Source organism: Ptychodera flava, chromosome 18, assembly GCF_041260155.1.
Source record: "Ptychodera flava strain L36383 chromosome 18, AS_Pfla_20210202, whole genome shotgun sequence".
In the NCBI taxonomy this organism is placed as follows: Eukaryota; Metazoa; Hemichordata; class Enteropneusta; family Ptychoderidae; genus Ptychodera; species Ptychodera flava.
The window spans coordinates 34,467,877-34,488,499 of record NC_091945.1 but is presented as its reverse complement, the minus strand read 5'-3'; the positions used below and the strand labels follow the sequence as shown (position 1 = coordinate 34,488,499).

The window sequence follows — 20,623 nt, the reverse complement described above, 5'->3', positions numbered from 1 at the left end:
TCACCACAGCCCTGCAAAGACCCGTACGTAGGGTCGGTGACTTCAATCCATTTTGGGACTTGACGTAAAAAGCCAAATTACTGCCGAAATTCAGCGTTCTTGGGCCCAAGTCGTATCCCAGCCTACCTCAGCTACTCGATCGCTTCCAAAAATGACAGTCTTTTATTCACTTCTCGTAAATAACCGTCGATGTCGGCAACTCTCTCGCTAACCCTGCGTACGATGCTGTGTGTACGTGTTAGCTGTAGCACATAGCATCGTACGCAGGACTAGGGGTCAACATTGGGTCGCAGCCATGTTGCCTCAAAACTTATTTCTGTCTGCACTCGAAACTCAAAAATGTCGGATATGAACCTGAAAAATCGATGCAATTTTGTCAAACTTCGGCGAAATTTCAGCCTATTGACAAAATTTCATCTAGGTAAGGTAAATTTACTGAAATTTGATCGACAAATAATCCTGAGCTTGAACGTGACAGCTCGCCTTCTCCGGGAAGTCAAGCATCCAGCTGCCCATACACAGTTGACCATATGGCCAGGCGACGGCGGCAGACCGTACGGGGCTCTGGATATGAACCTACCGCCGGTGTAGCTGTAATAACTGTTGCGTTGTTTTTAGTGCCCACGGACGAAGTCCTTGGGGGAGTTATAGGTTTGGTCATGTCAGTCCGTCCGTCCGTCCGTTCACGCAGATATCTCAGACATGCCCTGGTCAATTTCTTTCAAACTTTGCACAATAGTACCCAACCCCATACAGATGCACGTCGATTTGTTTCACAATGCGATCGAATTTGGCCGCGTTAGAGGACTTTTTAGTTTACACCTCCATAGACTCCGATGTATAAGGCAGTTCTCCATAGACTCCCATGTATAAGGCCAAGAAAAATAAAAATTTAGGTTCTCGTCGTATTCATATTGCCTAAAGGATGCAATGACACAGTTTTTTGTCCCCACGGATAAAGTCCAGGGGGCTTATAGATTGGGTCATATCCGTCCGTGAGTCCATCAGTGAGTCCATCGGTTCATGCAGATATCTCAAACATTTTGACAAAATATCATGTGACCTTGGTGACCTTTGACCTCAAATATACATTATTGTCCATAACTCAGTAACCACAAGTGCTAAACCTTTCATATTTGGTATGATGCGACACCTTATGACGCCACAATTTGTAGGCCATTAATTATGCGCATATCTAATTTTGAGCAAGCCAATAGAGCTAGAGGTCTGATTTTTGGTATTAGGGATAAGTTAACAATATAATTTGTTTGACAAAACGTCACGTGACCTCAATGACCTTTGACCTCAAATATACATATTTGTCCACAACTCAGTAACCACAAGTGCTACACCCTTCATATTTGGTGTGATAGGACACCTTATGACACCATATATTGTACTCATTAATTATGCGCATATCGTATTTTAAGCGAGCCAATAGAGCTAGAGGTCTGATTTTTGGTATATAGGAATAACTTAGCAATACAATTATTATGACAAAATGTGACGTGACCTCAATGACCTTTGACCTCCACAACTCAGTAACCACAAGTGCTACATCCTTCATATTTGGTATGATAAGACACCTTATGACACCACATATTGTACCTCATAAATTATGCGCATATGTAATTTTGAGCGAGCCAATAGAGCTAGAGGTCCGATTTTTGGTATATAGGATAACTATAGGGTAGAAATCTAATATGCCCATCTAAATATTAGACATCTACCATCGAGAACAAAAGAAATTTGCTGTAATTTGTATATTTAAGGAGTTTAAGCAATTTCCACTATAAATAAAGAACCCCTGCCTCAAACTCCACAAAAGTTGCTAGACATATTTTGCCGTTGTCATGCCATTGCTTCGTTTAATAACCAGTTTATCAAATGCCTCATTGACAGGAGGAAATTCAAGACCATATTTGAATAGTAGTATATATTGTCCTCAAAATTACTCTATCACGGCCCAAGTACTCATTGCCTTCAGCAATACTGCCTTGTTATTATTATTATTATTATTATTATTACTATTATTATTATTACTAATTTTGGTATTTCTGGTCTAAGTTATATCATTGATCATGCGAGTTGTCCTAGCACAGTCCTTGAAGAGACGCGATCAATAATTCAGTGTTTTGATCTCTATACACATTCACGAGGGGTAAGATAAATATTACAAGACGTCCCTTGGGCGACGACAAGCTCCTTTGAAACATATACAGAAAAGTTAAAATGTTTGTCCATTAAGAACTTGCATTTACCGTATGTCACTCTAGAAAACCAAACTGGGTGTTTTTGATAACATTGATCGCAATGGGGTTGAGCCATTAGTCTCTGACAGAGTAAGATTGGAATTGTAATTTCAATCGAAAGTGACAGTTTACCGTTCATAATAGATTTTTATATGAACGAATATATTTTAACCACTCTTCTTCGTCAACGTGGCGATTGCCTCACTTGCTACGCAAACAGCAGCTCATCGAGCCCTGCTACCCAGCGTACTTTGCGCTAGGATGACCCTTGACACAAGTCATGTCGGCTGCTATCGAACGATGCTATATTCTTCACCCTAAACGAAAATGCTGATGGCTTTTAATTTATTTTGAAATTTTAAAGTGATCTAAGTAACTTTATCACTTTATCGCGTGAAATCTTCATCTTAAGTAAATAATTGTTGAAGTAGGGCCGTCACCTTTGATGATGCACTCACAAGCGTTGTAGGATTGCAATGGCAGCGACTATGTGGTTATGGATAAAAAAACAACAACTCTTATTTCATAGCAGTGACGTATGCGTACCGTTGAGCCGTTTGCGCTAGCTATTACAATTTTCTATATGTATTCTGTTTATATCTATTTAAGATACGTCGCATGCGTATCTGAGCCACATTTGTCCATTTATGCATATTTTTAAAAATAATCTCCCTCCCCCCTCTCTCTCTCTCTCTCTCTCTCTCTCTCTCTCTCTCTCTCTCTCTCTCTCTCTCTCTCTCTCTCTCTCTCTCAGTGTGAACGAAAATCCTGTGATGCACGGCGGCAAAGCTTGCTATCTAGTGTTATCTTGTCTGCAGACGAGGTTCAGCTACTTGTAAATGTGAGTGTAAAAACCAATTATGTTACACAAAAACTGTGAGGCACACACATACTGTACAGTTATAACATTATTGCTTCCACTGTCTTTGACTATAGCTTCTAATTTACCTGAAAGTAAATCGCAGATTTACAAATGTTCCACTTCACAAAAAACATACAAACGAAATGTAAACATCTATGGAAACGTCATTGAAGAAATGTATTTCCGGGTTTGCAATTTCAACTAATATTTTGCAATGTGAAGCCAGGAAGATTTCATGCTCGACTGCGCATCATAAACTGTCTTTAAAAAGGTCACAATTATGGTAGAGATGCAATCACACGAAAAATAAGGGCAACATATGCTCATCGATGACTGCTCATTTACGTCGAGTAGCGCTACTCCATTGCGTGTATAAAACAAATGTACGAATAAGGCTCGATTTATTTTAACCTTCAGTTTTTCAATCATTTATTTTCCTTCGATCCATATGCGTGTATTCCTAAAGATAATGTGTTATAACGTAGTTTTTAATAACGCATGGCCCATTATTTCGCCATAAACTGTAGACAAAGGTCGTTTTGTATGTTGCTTGACATATGAACCAAACAAAGGCCCATACACATTTATACAGATATGAGATTTAATGAAAATTATATAGACAGAGCCATAACAAAGACGTTTAACAGCATATCAATGGGATATAAGGGGTTTATGTATTCATATGCCAGACGATAAAATAGAATATTGAACAGAATCGAAGGTTATTTTCATGAAGTGTACTAGACATTCTATTGATGATTCATTTAGTCAAGATAATTTTCCGGTTCTCTTCCTTGCGTATATTGAGTAGTTCTCATTTTAGGTCCATCTGTAGATTCGTATTTGAAAAAGGATGTTTTAGTTTTGCATATCTGCGACATGTCACTGAAAGTTGTGTTTTACAATCCTTTGATCCAATATGTCTTTCATAGCTGTCCCACGAAATGTCTGACGTTGTGTCTATTTGAATGTAATCTGTGTATTCACTATAGCAAGATTGGGTACAAGCAGAATCCTTAGGTATCGGCTCGGGTGATTCTACACGGCAAAGTGTGTGGTTGGAGTATTTGGTAACTAAAACGCACTTAGCAGCATAATGAAACATTCGAGTTGAAAAATGTCACTTTAACAGCAACCTAATACATAGGATATTGTCCCTCTAGTAAATATTCAAAGGACAATGTGTCAGCTAGTATCAGGCGTATTGATATTAGTGATCTTATTTAAAGTTTGAAATATAGATCTAGGAGGCTTCCTCAACGTAACACTCAAATAAACCTAAATGTCATGTGGTGAATAAATGAATCATCTTAGACAAGGCTTGTTCGTAAACTGTAATTCCATTCATTTGAAATGGCAAATAAATAATTTGACATGATTTTCTTGGTCGTAGCTGGAAGTAAAATGTTCAGATGTACGTAACACATACATCAATGTAGTGTAGTTTCTCTAATATGTGGCCTATATGATCTTTTGATCAATTTGTCATTTATCAAAATTTACATCCTGGTCTTCGAAGTATGCTGACTTTTATTCGCGAACAATATCCATTAGTACGCAAAACAAATATCCATCTCTCTACATACGCACTCCCTCGCTCCCTCCCCCTTCCCCTTACCCTCTCTCCCTCTGAACAAGCACATATGTATGTATGTATGTATGTATGTATGTATGTATGTATGTATGTATGTATGTATACGGATAGTTTTCAATCGGATTCGAACCCACAACATACGGCATCAGTCGCCTAGCTGAGAGGCCTGAGACAGAACCAGTCGGCTAAATCTCCACTCCCAAAAAAGAGTGGTTCAATAGCCGGCTAAGTTGTTACATTTTTCTGACTGAGACCTTTCAACACGTTGTAGAGTTCGTGAAGCACTCACGCACGCATGCTCACTATCATTATCACTATCACTATGTATGTATGTATGTATGTATGTATGTATGTATGTATGTATGTATGTATGTATGTATGTATCTATGTATCTATTTATCTATCTATCTATCTATCTATCTATGTTTGTTTGTTTGCGATACCTCTTCTCACACTATAGCAACTGGCAAATTGATATCATGGTTGCCATGGGCACACTTTCTATCTTCAACACCTTCAGGGGAAGTACCTTGCCTTAGTGTAAAAAATCATAACAAGTGTGCATACAGTTGATGCTAATGTGACTAATCGTCTATGGATGGATCCCCGTGGGATTAGTAACTGTTGCGAATTGACAGTCTTATGTCCCTATCAGTTCAGTTGATCGTCACGTTCAAATTAATACATCTAGATATCTCTTGATTGCTGGTTAACTACTGCAAATTAGTGGTGACCGCCAAAGAATATATCCAAGTCACCATTATGATTTTTCGACTGACTAGTCGCTGCACGGCTTAATCCCTCTACTGCCATACTAGAGATTTCCACTGAAGCATTTTCCGTTCTCCATTATGTTCTACTTTTTGAGATCATGTTCGCTCCTTAAGCATTTTGCCTCTGATACTCGACCACAGAAAAATGAAAAGAACTTGTCATGTATATGTGATATGGATGAAATTGGGTGTCAGTGAACCCTGGTGTACTGGAGTTTGCGTGGGTGAGGTACGAAATGAAAAAGCCATGATTAAAAGATGTGAAAACGCCTGTAAGCATACCAGGTCCTGTAAGCATTACCTGTATGTTATCTAGGTCATCACTTTTACATGGAAGACTATGATAATCAATAGTGGAAAGTAAACCAGATAGCAGGAAAAATTATATTGTTTGATGTCTTCAAATTATTCACTATGTTGTTTAACTTACTTTTCCTGATTCTGTTTTATACATTTATTACCCATATTTAATCAGCAAAAGAGACGTCGCTAAATTTTATAAGTACCGTATATATTTATTGTCAGAGAACATGGATTATCTCTTAGTAGAATTACGTTTACTGACAGATGTTAAAGACAATTTGAAAACTGACTAACCTAGTGACATACCGAAAACAGACAAATGATGAGAGGAATTACAGTTTTGTGACTCACCCTGTTTCAAAAATTATTCTAGGTTATGAGACCGACGCTCGATAAAACCAATGACATGAAATCCTCATAGATGTGAGCGGGGAAAAACTTGTGAAGACACACATTGGCTTCGATTGTGATATTCATATCACATATTCATTCAAATGAGATGGTCTGGAAAGTGATAAACACATTTTCTAATTACATTGCATGAGTGACATGTATCATGTTGAATGTGTAGGACTAAATACGTCACGTGTCTTTCATTCGAGTGCAGTTTTGTTGTAAGAGTGGGAAAACCTCAATGTGTTCTTCCAGATGGACGGCACCTGGCCAGCTGTCCATTCTGATGAGAGCCAACTGCAGCGACACAATATGTAAACGTACTCGCCTAATTGCAAAGTACAGAACAGTCGGTGTTTCAATTAGCTACACACAACACTTCCCAGACCCTCCAAAGAGTATTGTTTACGCCATGTAAAGGGTATAGGTTTTTGAAGAGTGACAAACATCCGCCATTTATTCTCACCACCAAATAATGAGCCTATTCTGAACCAGAAAACGCCATCATACAATTTGATACGCTCAGATCTTGACACATCAATGCTTCCCTGATTCCCTGGTAGAATACTGATTAGGCAATTCATCGTATCCAATGGATGAAGCAGTTTATAAGGCACAATTAGTGGCGCTTATTCGATTAAGTTGTCACTTTTACCAACTATACATATGTACGGTGCTCTACTTTGTTTCATTTTGTACCTCCTGTCTTAGTAATTCTGACAACTTATACAACGAGACGAAAGAAGATCTGACAATTCGACCACACGCCGTGCATTATCATTCACTTTCTCTAATTGAAGTGTCGCAAACAGAAAGACCAATCCAGTTTGAAGACATAGAGGCTGATTGACACCCATGGTGTACACATTTTCAAGTCTTCCAGAGTTACATCAAACAATCCAAGACGATGCAATTTACAACTTTAGCCTTGTTTGACAACAATTATGTATCATAAAGATGTATTTTTGTTCAAACAATTGTATTCAAACAATGTTACAAAATAATGCATGGTCGAATCACTTTATGCATGATGGAAAAACGAAGCCGTCGTTATATATACTATAAACGAATACTTCGACAAAAATATTATAGTCATCTCTAGTAGGCCTACAGGTTACTTTCTACTCTGCTCGGTTTCCGTTGCCTTTCTTTTCAAAGCTCTATATTCGTTAATGGGTCAAGGCGCAATATAAAGCTTAGCTTTTGACAAGACATGAAGGGAGCTTGAAACAGAAAGTAAAGAAATAACAAACCAATAACCTCAAATAATTATCTTCATCGCCACACTTTCACCTGTTGTCACCATTTTTGAAAATTCAAAATGAAATTCAAAATGGCCACCATCCCTGTGTTAACTCTATGGGGAGAAAGAAAATTTTCGAATTTCGAAAAACTATGAGAGTGAAACGTTTTCTTACTCCAAGGGCTATACAATGAGCCCCAACAAGTGGTCGATTAGTAAAGAATTGTAAAAATCTGAGCGTTCTAATATATGTTCCCGAAGCGCATTCTACCTTTAACTCGTCAAATATATACCTCCTAGTAGACACTATTCTTTATCAAAGTAACTTTGAAACTGTTATATACGACGTAGAGATTTTGTAAGAATATTAAGCTTATAATAGATTTATGGTGTTAAGGTAGTAGGCCTATGCATCTCATCGAAAGTGAAAGACTTAAACTTTTGCTCTAACTTTCCACAAGGAATCTTTCAATCATTCTCTTTCAAAATCAAGAATAAAAATAGGGGTCACCGTGCAAATTTTGGTACTAGAGAAACAAATTACCCAAGATTTACCGATATTAGAAATTCAAAATGGCCGCCATCCCTGTGTTAATTCTATGGAGAAAAATAAAAATTTTCGAATTTTGAAAAACTAAGCTGGTGAAAGTTTTCTTTCACAAAGAGCTTTAAAATGAACCCCCACATGTGGTATATCAGAAGAGAATTGTAAAAGTTTGAGAGTCCGAATGTCCGTCCCCGGGGTGCGTCCTACCTTAAAATACGATACATGATACCATCATTCCTTTGTCGACAACTCATATTGGCACTAGAAATGAACAGAGTTTGGCGATACATTAAGTTTAACGTACGCACTGTTAGTCTAAGAACAGAGTTGAAATTACAGCGTCACGGGTCTTTTAGTTGTTTTAATGAACTACACTGTGGGAGTAGTACATGCTGAAATGTCAGAAATGAATTAGTCATATATGGCAGTGTCTCCTCGGGTCAGCATTAATTGAAAACTGCAGAAACTACACAATTATTAGAAAAAATTGGCTCATGGCGGTATTTTCGTCACCGTGGCAAGATTGATGGTTTTTTTCACATTGCTCGTCATTGCTCATCGAAAACTATTTACATTTGCTGTCGTGTTCTATACATTAGTATTGCAATCACAGCGGTACCAAATTACAGGTAATGGACGTTGTGCAGCAGAGTAGAATGCACCTGGAGAAAGATATTCGGACGCTCGGATTTTTACAATACCTTATGGTATGCTGATTTATCGACTCATTTCCAATCTTGTGCTATAAAATGAAGTTTTCGACGTCTTGATTTCGTGAAAATCGGACACTCATTTCCCCCTATTGAGAAGCGGGAAGCGGCCAGTTTGAAATTCAAATATCGGTAAATTTTAGGTAATTAAATTTGTTTCTCTAGTACGAAACATTGCATGGTGACCCCCAGACTTTTATTCGACATAGAGGATGGCTGAAGGTCTGCTTGAGGAAAGTGTGAGCAGAAACGTATATCTTTTATCTTTGAGGTACATATCTACACTAAGATAAGTGTGCACTAGCTGCCGCACGACAGCTCAACAAAATATTTTGTGGATATTTATACAGAAGCAGTTCAACTTGAATATAAAACAGTGAACCAGCTGTCGTCAAATAGGCAAGAATGACCCATTCCATGCCAATAAAAGAAAACAGTTCTTCCTCCAAAGAAACTATCTCAGACCTTTAATTGAAACAGCAAGCTTTGCACAGGTGTATGAAAAAAGCAAAATACTCGGAACATATGCGAGGTGAGATATCGCTGTACATTCAGGTATTGGACACCATGTTGTGATAAATTATCGAGAGCCTTCTGTACAAATGCAACTGAACCGTGACATGCTCCAGTGCCATCTACGAGTCTTTTCCGATGTCGTTAACGAAGCGTCTATTTTTCTGATCTGATTTTCTTTTCTTGTAATCTTTCATGCAATCCCACTGCAATCTCATTAAGTTATTCACAACCAACGTTTAATAAATTATTATGAATCAAGGAAAAATTCACCCGTTGGAAAGGTGGTTAATTCTCACACTGACTCTGATTTCACTTTAAGTATATTCACAGTCCCCACCCCCCCCGGAGGGACTGTGCTAAATCTTATCAAGAGAAATATTTCAAGAACTGATATCTTGTAAATGTAATTTATTCATGTTTATATTGCATGGCGTCAACTCACTCTACGAATGGATTGAGTCACTTAACTCATGTTCCATATATCCCTTGATATTAATAACCATTTTACTTTTTTCTGTATGAAATCAATAGTGTATTTCCTATAATCAAGTTCACACGTTAAAATCGCATTACACGGTACGGTGAGAATGCGTGTCAGCAACAGGCTCTTCATAATCCATTTTTTCCCTGAAAAACATGAGTCTTCATCATCGTCTGGGGACCTAATCTGTGACAAAACTTGAGTTGATAATCCGAGTCCACTATAAAGTACTGATGCATTTTCTCGCTCACGCAAAATTGATTGATGTGTCTTAAAGTCAAGCGGTATCGGTTTTCCCTAGTATAGCTGGATATAGGTAAGGAGCATCGGAGCATATGGTGTACGTTCTTAGGTGTGCGTGGGAGTGGCACACATGCTGATGATCACACTTAACACATATCGAATCGCTCACCAGGAAACACTTGAAATCTCACCTCTCCAAACTGTCTTTATATTTCAAAAATAGCAGCTGTACATTCGACAGGTCTTTGGTGTTGCTCTTCAGAGCATCGACGTATTAATCAGTTTTTTATATTCCTCAAGTATTTCGAAATGTCTCGTTCTCAGCTGAGCCTGCTACCATATCGTGATATGTCTCTGTTTTGCCAGTGTCGACTAGAGAAAATATCAGTACAGTTCGTATTTGCACTATGGCTGTTATACCAGTACCAAATGGTTACACCTAAAGTGTTCAAAAGCGACGAATGTTTAAAGAAGGTGACTTCGGCTACTTCCCTGGCTCATCGAAATGCCTCCATTAATTTAACTGACACAGTCTTATTTTTTCCGTCTTTGATGACGAAGAAGCATGAGTTATCACCAAGCTCGGCCTCGTCTCTGACCCAACTTTTATGATACACGGAGGTTCCACTTAAAGCGCTACATTTACTGTTTTAGAGACTGCAAATCAATCAGCGAAGACAACAGGGTATTGAGTACTGCAGTGTCTTAACAATCAGCAGGCTTAAGTGTATCCTGGAACCTATCTATAAGTGAGGTGTTTTGACGTACATGTGATACAATAAATAATACAAGTCCATACAAGTGTTTATTTTGATAAAATTGGTGGGATTACCATACTTAGGAAACGCGGTTGCGGTACGGTGCGATGTGATATATCAACGTTTTACGTGCTCCTTTTCCAAACTGCAAACGAACGGAAAGTTTAACGTAAATCTGAAAGCGTATACGTTTAATATATCACTTGAAATTTCGCCGTTCAACAGGCTGGATATATAGCTCCTAGGTTTCACCTTCCCGGTGTTAATGTTACGTCAATGTCTTAATGGGCCCGTCAATACATGGAGAGGCGCGCCCTTCGGTTGCAGATGGTCATATTCTTGTTAGCCTCTCCGGTGAAAAAAAATCAATAGTACACATTTCTCAGAATTGATCTGTTAAACTTAACGCGTGATATTCTTTCTTAACACTTGTTCTCTTAACATGTACAAATTAACCCACGTGTTGGTGTGAAGTCTCAATCGATAACATCTGATACCCATTAAATCACATGTTGCGGTATTGAAAACATTTGCAATCTCGCCGGCGTCACGTACAAATCATAGGAAAATCTATAGACTTATTTGACAGCAATAATTCAAAATGTAATGTTTGAATCAACAACTGAAGTTAGGCAATAAGTTATGATTGCACCGTCAGCAGGAATGGTCCACATGTAAATGCATACGACAAAACTTAGCACAGAAAAAGACAAACACAACCTTACGAAACGAAACGAAACAGAAGATGCTTTAATTAAAATAAATAAAGTACTGTTGTATAAGTTCACAAGGGCACTTTTATCGGACTATCGGAGCAATTCCCTTTCCACATTCATACGTAAACTGAGTGACGCTAAACATCGCTGAATTCCCCTCGCCACCTAAGACCAATTCATCACACATTGGGGAAAGTAAGGCACTGGAGAAAGTAAGGTTGAAGTTAGGCTCGACAAGCATTAATTTTTCATTGATTTTTGCAGCCACTCTCAAATGTTGTTCTACCGAATCCATGGTAAGTTTTTACAGTGTGAAGTCTGAACAGCCATACAGTCGATACACGCCCTATCTTTCCAGTTTGGATACTTGACGCAGCTGTACTGTCGCAGTATCTTCTCTCGTACTATAATGAATGAAATGGAAAACTGGAACCTAAACCTCCACAGCAGACCTCTTGAATCATCCTGAGCGTAACTTAAGACCACAACTTGTCCGAGGTGTAACTAGCGATATTGAATTCTTGATGGACGAAGCGTCGTGTTGCGTAGGGCGATTTAATTTGCTTTTCAGTCGATGACTTGTCCTTGCTTGCGAAATCAACACACTCTCACCGTGAATCAATTTGCACGCTGCAAATACTGGACTTTTTACGTGGAGTACCTAGAGATTGGAATGTACCGTTTGTGTGTTCTCGGTCTGAATTTCCTATGCATCATCCTGAGTAGCTGTTTGCCTTCGTGCGTAACAAGTCCCAACACAACGATAAAATGTGTACACATGCAGATGTTAAGTTGTAAAGGTGGATGAGATACAACAAATGTGCATCGCAGACTAAGGAATATGTCAAGCACATTAACATTGAAAAAAGACTAGAGTGGGTCGTACAAGTAAAGAAAATTCTAAAAAAGTAAGCCGTTGTGTCAGAAAGACTCCAAGATAAACACTCCGCATAAAATGTCACACCGATGAAATATCGACTTTTCTGAAGTAGAAACAGCGACGGAAGGCATGTAAAGCTGCGATATCCATATGTAGAGACTTGTCATGGAAACGCCATCATAAATTATTAGTTTTCATAGTAAATGAAGTATGTGCAAATATAAAATCACTCTCTTTTCAGTCTAATGCGATCCGAACGAGTCAAATTTGAAATCAACATACGGCAATACTGACTAGTTTTCCTTAGTCTAAGCCATCAATCTATCTGCAGTTCCCGACACTTTGTCTACAGGTCATAAATCTACTAGTCTTTGCCGCTGAGCTGGATCATTGCACGATCCTGAGAGTGAGCAGACGGTTTCTTATGTGTCGTTTAGCACTTGGGTCGAATGCTGATTGAGTCTGATTTCAAACTAATTGGCGAACTACGGTGCGTATAGGCAATTACACGGAAATGTCTCATTTAATAGCATGGTTGAACTTACAAATGCAAGCTTAGGGAGAGTTCGACGATTTTTAACTCGGACGTTTCATGCCAGTGATCCGAATGCTTATGACATCTTCAATCTGTATATTATGAGGCAAACATTCACAAGTCAGCGAGTTCTTCATTTTACGTTGTCCGTACAAAAAAAAAGAAACTTTAGGAACCCACAGCCCTTAAGTTAATCAATTGTGACTTGTTGGTTACCATCTGTCAGACCTTGTTATCACAGAGAGAGAGAGTGTGTACTTGGCTGAAAGTATACATAGTCGCACATGCCCCATTCAACTGTTTTAGAAATCACTGTAGCCTCGAACCAATGCTAACAGTGTAGACACTACCGATCTCTGAGTGTATGTACCATCGAAAAGAAACGCGCCACTGACTCACGGTGTGTGTGTGGCTGGAGGTCTCGTTGCCTGCTAAACACACGAAAGCGGAAGTCGACACCGACACGCCCTTCAGTTGCGAAAGCTGAACTACGAATCGAATATTGCCAATGAAGTTTTTAGTAACACGTAATTCTGTGTTCAAATCGGACAATGGTTGCAGTATCGAACAAGACTTCTCCGTGACTATAATGACAGCGTGGCATACCGTCTGCGAAATACGCCTCAGGTACCAGCGAAATACCAACGTGACAGTGAAGAGACATCAATCACTATACTTTCATAAAATTGCCGAGGACTTGAAAAAGGAGAGAGGTTTAGGCTCAGAAGACACTGTCATGGAAACTCAATGGAAAGAAAAATCCTGATATACGTATAAACCGGCCTGACCTTTAAACTCCTTTGCTCTGAAAATAAATATTGAAAATGATATTGGTCTTTAAGTATACAAGCTCGAGCTGATAGATATTGAGATGCCAATTTTTTCACTTTCGTCGTGAGCGTGTAAGAAGAACATATGGAGAAAGGAAATACATGAAGAGTTTCAACCCTCATGCGGTACCTCCTAACGAGTTTTGCCTTCAGCCATATAACCTCCTTAATTGCACGAGACTCTCGTTACCCGCGGGTTTTGCCACAAGAGAGCACATTTTTTGGACTACGATGTGAATGTCGAAATTTAGTGTTTGCAAAGAAGGGACAGGTTCGCGAAATTTACAACGTGAATGACTAAAATTTTAGTTTTATTTGCAAAAACGAGAGCCTTTATAATATCTCGCACACTGCATATCTGGTGTTTGTTGATAGGAAGTTTATGCCGCAAGTGCAAGCAAGTGGATTTATATCAACAGTGTCACAGAAATATTACATGCCCGTGGCTGACCCAAGCAACATGCCCCTATTGTCTGACGCAGAGAAGTTTCAAATTAAGTTTTATTTAACAGTTAGTTATCATCAACGAAGGAATACATTAGTCATTTCAAATCGGCCATTCCAATGCCCAACTTTATCATGATCTGGAATTCACATGAAGATAAATGGCCATGTGTCGAAGAGCCATCATGCATCAGTCAGATTATCATAAATCCTTTATGCAGCATGCTAAATGTTTGATATAGTGAATCAGCTAGGCAGAAACCTACCCACAGTGCTTTGGAACGGAAAGGTATTAAAGGACCGCTGATAATTAAAACACGCGCATGACAAACTAATCTAATTGCATTAAATTTAGTTATATTTCGATTAGCGTGCGCATTTTTGCACAAACCATATGCAACGGTTGTGCTATGGAAAATGTGTGAGGGACATGCTATCAACATTCGAATTAAAGTTCGAAATGATTTTTCTTCAAAAACCTGTCAGCATTTTACACTTCAGTGAACCTACTAGAGCAATTTATCTTGAAGAAGTTCAAATCATAACTTTCGGCGTTTGATTTTCGCACTTTCATACTTACTATAGGGTACGGTAGGAAGTTAATGAGGTCTAATGCACGAGTTTCGTTTGCAATGCGCATGCTTCAAATTCCACTGTTCCAAAAGACAGTTTGTGTTGAGTGTATATACTTGAAGGACATCGATAGATAGCACCCAAAGCTAATACCCAAGTCTGTATTAATTTTAGTCCACATGCCTTGGGTTTGCCAGTGTGACACGGAGACCTATGACCGAGAGATGGTTATTATTTCGCGGTTTTAAATTTGCGGAGGATATTTTCAAACGTTAAAGTCTAAATATTTTCACTCTCTGAGACAAGGGATCAATATTTAGACAGATTTTCACTATTACAGGTTGACAGACTGTGTACATGAGAATCTCAACACAACCTGGCTGTGTTTACTTACAGTGCACGCCACGTGGCATGCATGTTAACCATATGTTAAATACGAATTCTATACGAATTCTATATTTGATACAGAGGAAAGTAATAGATGCAGAATAATAAAGCTTCTTAAAACCGTAACGTTGAGTACGTTTACGGCCGGCAAGTGCTTGGAACTTGACTTCGGTTATTCCTCAGATTCTCGCAGTCACTCGCGGAAAATGAAGGACTCCCAGCGCTGTGAAGGCATATTGGATGACGGACATCTAACGGATGCTGAATCATAAACCCGTGATTACAGAAGGAACAATAAGAGTATCTGTTGCAAACAATATGGCAAATTGAAAGTGTGTTTAAAGTAATAAATTTGGTTCACGGAAAGTTTAAGAAATATGTTGTATCTCTAGTGCGTGTCTAAGAAGTAATGTCAGGTGTTTTACAAAATGTGAGCACATCCTTGTCTTGCGGAGTGTAATAAAAGCCATTCTTGGAACGAAACCGAATAGGGACGAGTATTTTTATTCGTTTTAGAGAGTGATCATACTTGTTTGCCATTCAAGAAGAGTGAAAACAAAAGTTACGAAGACGAAGATAAGCTAGCTGTACCCAGCGATTGCACAAGTTTAAAACAAGGAAGCTATTGTTGAAAATGGCCGCACAGAATTATCTCGCTGAGCTGTAAGCTATCGAAGGTTTACCATGAGCTAGTGCAAGAGCGAACGTACTGCCGAGGTGTCACAAAGTTGGCAAAGTTAATATTACAGCAGTACCACCTATGATGCTGACCTCTATCATTAAGGTAGAACGTGCCTCGGGGACAGATATTCGGACTTTCAAATTTTATCAATTCTATGCTGATCTACTACTTGTGGGGGTTCATTTTAAAGCTCTTGGTGGAAGAAAAGTTTTCAACGTCTTAGTTTTTCGAATATTGCAAATTTTTGATTTTCCCTATGGAGTTAACACAGGGATGGCGGCCATTTTGGATTTCAAATGTCGGGAAATCTTAGGTAATTTGTCTCTCTTGTACCAAATTATGCACTGTGACCCCTGATGTTTATTCCTCGTATGTTAGAAAATGGTGGAAAGTTTCATTTAGGAAAGTTTATATCTTTCACTTTCGAGGCGCATACTGCCTTAAAGTAGAACGCACCTCGGGGACAGACATTCGGACTCTCAAACTTTTACAGTTCTCTTCTGATATACCACATGTTGGGGTTCATTTTAAAGCTCTTGGTGAAAGAAAACTTTTCACCGGCTTAGTTTTTTGAAATTCGAAAATTTTATTTTTCACCATAGAGTTAACACAGGGATGGCGGCCATTTTGAATTTCTAATATCGGTAAATCTTGGGTTATTTGTTTCTCTAGTACCAAAATTTGCACGGTGACCCCCTATTTTTATTCATGATTTTGAAAGAGAATGATTGAAAGATTCCTTTAGGAAAGTTAGAGCAAAAGTTTAAGTCTTTCACTTTCGAGGTGCATACTGCCTTAAAGTAAATTAAAGTAAAGTAAAGTACTTATTGTTAAAGTAAAGTAACTCGGCAGGAGGAGAAGAAAAAGTCATATTTGTATGTTAAGTTCACGATTCACATAATACGAAAGATCCGTTGTAGAAATAACATTACATCAGTTACAGTAAGGATGAAGCTGACAACTTTCTTGGACATTGACAACGGAAAAACGTTGTATTTGCTATTGGAAATGCATAAACTTTCCTGGTTGAAAATGTGTCGGTAAATATAGGATCAACAAATCTGACGTCGCTCAGGAATCATAGTAAACCGACATAAGTCAATGTAAAACCAGTGCATGGTTTAACAAATTTGTAACAAAGCCGGAAAAGATTATATTAGTTTATTGACTCGCAAATGTAATCTTGCTTTAATTCATTCTCTCCCGCTCTCTTCTTCGACTATTTGCTTTCAATATTGCAAGATGGCCTATCAGCCTACGGTATAGTTTTGAGTGTCGCACAAATAAACCATACATGCTGTAATACGACCGTTTAGTAATTTCATAAATCGTATTCTGTAGTGATAACGATATTTTGTAAGATGTTTCATAAAGGCGTCGTCACTAGCATAATAACGCGCTAACATCGGCCCTGAAGAAAGCAATTTCCTAAAAAGTTCCTACGAAGCTATCTGGTGAATCAATTTAAAAGGTATTTCAATCTCTTGAATGACGATGATTTCCCCTTACGCGTAACCATACTGTCTCGATCAAATCTCCCCTATTCACCAGGTGTCCGATTCAAAATGGAGGTTAAACACTTTAGGTCGTTTGAGTCAAGACAGCATGAAAATACCGTCTTCCTATAATTGAGGATTGTGTGTTGACATTATCTTTATTGCTGCACACGGTATTAAATATTTATGACGACGATACACTTTCCACTTATGTCGATGAAAAAAATGTCAATAAGAGTAAGAAATATGACGTATTGCGCAATAAATTTTATATCCTTCTCCGCTTGCCTTCCTTGCGTGAGCAGGCTTATCATTATTTCTATTGATTTCCTATCGCCTTGTCAAACCACTTGCTTCAAGGAAAAATCGTGGGAGATGAAAACTCGAATTTCAAATCAGAATAATAAGTCCGCATTTTAAAGTATATTTTTATTCTTGTATTTACTTAGAGAAGATGGGATGGTACCCGTGCTTGACAGTGACGCTCAAATAGACATGAACGTTTAAAGCTAGCAAATCTTGGTGCATGACGCGTTTTCCGTGAATCACTCATATATTTTTGTTATATAATGGTACAGCATCCACAAGTGATGTCATCATGTTTCCAAGACGTACACAGCATTAGTGCAAAGGATGACTTCTTGTTGAATAGTTCAGAGAAAGGTAGTGGAGAAAATAGATATGTAGCGTCAATTATATCAATAAGAGTTCTTAGAGTCACTAGGGACTTTGTTATGTCTTGTAAATATATGAGATTGCGTCTAGTGGGCGATCTCTATTCATCAACATGAAGGACTGTCTACTGTAGAATTAATATTTCAAGCAGACTAACCGAAGAATTCCCCACCTCGACACTGACAGAGGCATCAAATATTTAAATTCAATAAATTGTAGATACATGCCTCGTGAGTTGTCCTCAATCGAAAGATTACGTTTTGATGGGAAACGTAGCCTGACTTGTTTGGTCTCGCAAACGCGGAAGGCGCACAAAAGTTACGACGAAACGAAGTTTCGCAACGCCAGCATACGACATACCAGGTATGTGTGGAGGTTGGGGGTACGTAAGTTACGCAGTAACAGAACATAATATCTCCCGCGTTATCCTATGAAGCAAAATGTCGGTCATTCGGACACAGGGTTATTGATATCCATAAACTGGGGTTAATACCGTATCGTGGTGATTATCACCTGTGCCGATCAAAAAATAATGTACCCAGGAATTACCTCTGCTTGCTCGTCGTCAAAAGTGTAAAAAGGGCAGTTGATACCTCGGCATTAGAGTGCGTGCACTACGCGACGTTGAAGGGCATGTCCGATGCGCATGTGTCCGAATTCAACGAACAGGTTGTTGTATGCTGTATTGATTGGCCGGGGCACACGGTCAAAGCGTAATCGCTAAATGCAGCGCGCACGACAAGGATAAACAAAGGATACGTGGCGACAGAAATATGCATGTCGACAGGTGTTGTGTTGTGTTGTTTGTTGACGGCTTTGCGCTAAGGACTAAAAGGCTTTATTAACTCCTGAAGTAGCGCGAACAGGACCTCCACCGAGAATGAATCTAGCATCGGTATTGTACAGTGTCTTTCAGTGCAAAAATCGCGCATGATAAAGGTAATATTTTGCAGACTCAACTTACCTCTCGATGCCGTCTCGATTTCTTTCAAAAGCAACACGTAATCATCATAAGTCATTAAATACTGATCGAAACTTTCGTAGTACATGTTAGAATCCTGATAATCGCGTTCATCTATAAGTTCCTGCCATATAGCGTTTAACACCATGGAACAAAGTTTTCGTTTTGCGTCATATTGGTCTCCCTCGGTCAGAAACGCTAAATGTTCCCACTTGTACATTTCGATGATATCTGACATGGCTGTTTTAATTTGTGTGTACGATCCCATCAACCGGGTCAGGAAATATTCATTTTTGTTGCTGAAGCCATCTGACATAGTTCCCGGAGACATCATTGGGATATTCCAATATTTGCAGTAGCGAGCGATGGGCGCTGCGGCGTAGTCGCACGTAGGGCCGATGAAAACATGGACCGCTTTCTGCATTACGTAGTCGATAGCGCGTACAGGTCCCATCACTCGAGAGCATTCCGAATCGCTGTAGTTTACACGGAGCTCGTGATTCGGCAGAAGCTCCTTGACTCGTTCGCTTTGCACGGCAATATCTATGCCTGGTAGATCCATGGAAAGACTTAGCGGATAAGAGGCTTCGGGCTGCTTCCCGGGCAATATTACGGCGATGTCGACCACTTCCCGATCAATGGTGGCATGGCATCCAAACACCATGGCCAAAAGCACCAGGTTAACTGCTAACACCATCGCAAAATTTCTTCCAATGGTAAACACCCGCATAGACTGGTCCCAATACTAGCTTTTGCACAACCACAGCTAAGTGAACGCGATTCAACGTCACCTAGCAGGAGAAATACACGTAGTATATAGTTGCAATTAGCCTCACAACCGCACAGGATACCGCTCCCTAGCGATTCTGTTTATACAGACAAAACCAACCTAATGACAACAAGGTGCACACTTAGCCGTGCTGCTGAGCTGAACAACTGGTAGATGTAGACACGCTATCAATGAACGGACGACTAGTCTAGTTCTGACAATCTTATTCAGGCCCTATTTTACGATCGAGAAACTCTCTGTGGCAATAGAGGGCGCAGATGCATAAAATTCCCACGTGCAATTTTACTGTCAAAAGATAGAGCAAGTAGCACCTGGCTGTAAGGTCCTAAAAGTGAACGATGTTATAAACTCCCTGATGTGTTGCTGAAGCAGCAGTCATCACCAAGCAAATAGGACTTTGAAACTTCATGAGCACACTTTAAAACACAGTTGATGACAGTTTTCATTGCGCTTTAAGAACGGTGTGTAAAAAGAATAAACAATGTCGTGGGCGTGAAATACTTCAGTTAACCATGATTTGACCTTTTATTGATCTGTTTAAAAAAAAAATCGATGAAGTCTTTGACATCGCCTACTTCACTTGATTTATAGATCAGTGCACAAACAATGTTAACCCAGATGCCCTCGTTTTTTGTTATTTTCAGTTTAATTTTTCTACTCCTCTCAATATGGAATTTTGTGGCTCTTATTTTTAAGTGAAACTCGTTGACCAGAGAAAACATCACTTCTTTTGCCAAGACAATTTTGTTTATACTTGAAAAGTCGAGGTTAACTGAACCCCTCCATCCAACTGTACACACACGGTTCGTCATGTGACGGGAATTTACAACAACTATCGAAGTCGGGTTTGTCACATTTCAGTCGAGCTGACTATTACTTGAGCAACGTGGCGTGGAGCACTCAACAGACGTGCCTCTGTTGCCAACGTGCGTTACATAGGCAAACTGAATACCGTTGTTGAGTTCAAGGCCAGGAAAAT

At 39.1% G+C, this 20,623-nt stretch overlaps 1 protein-coding gene across 1 annotated transcript in view; it reads right to left on the bottom strand.

Moving 5' to 3' along the window:
• LOC139117469 (atrial natriuretic peptide receptor 1-like) overlaps positions 1 to 19,833 on the bottom strand; it is a 294,651-nt gene extending 274,818 nt beyond the window's left edge. The window contains exon 1 of the mRNA XM_070680595.1: positions 18,858 to 19,833. Coding sequence (XP_070536696.1) covers positions 18,858 to 19,584 — 727 coding nt within the window. The 5' untranslated portion in view covers positions 19,585 to 19,833. The remainder of the gene's footprint in view (positions 1 to 18,857) is intronic.
• Positions 19,834 to 20,623: the final 790 nt, after the last annotated feature.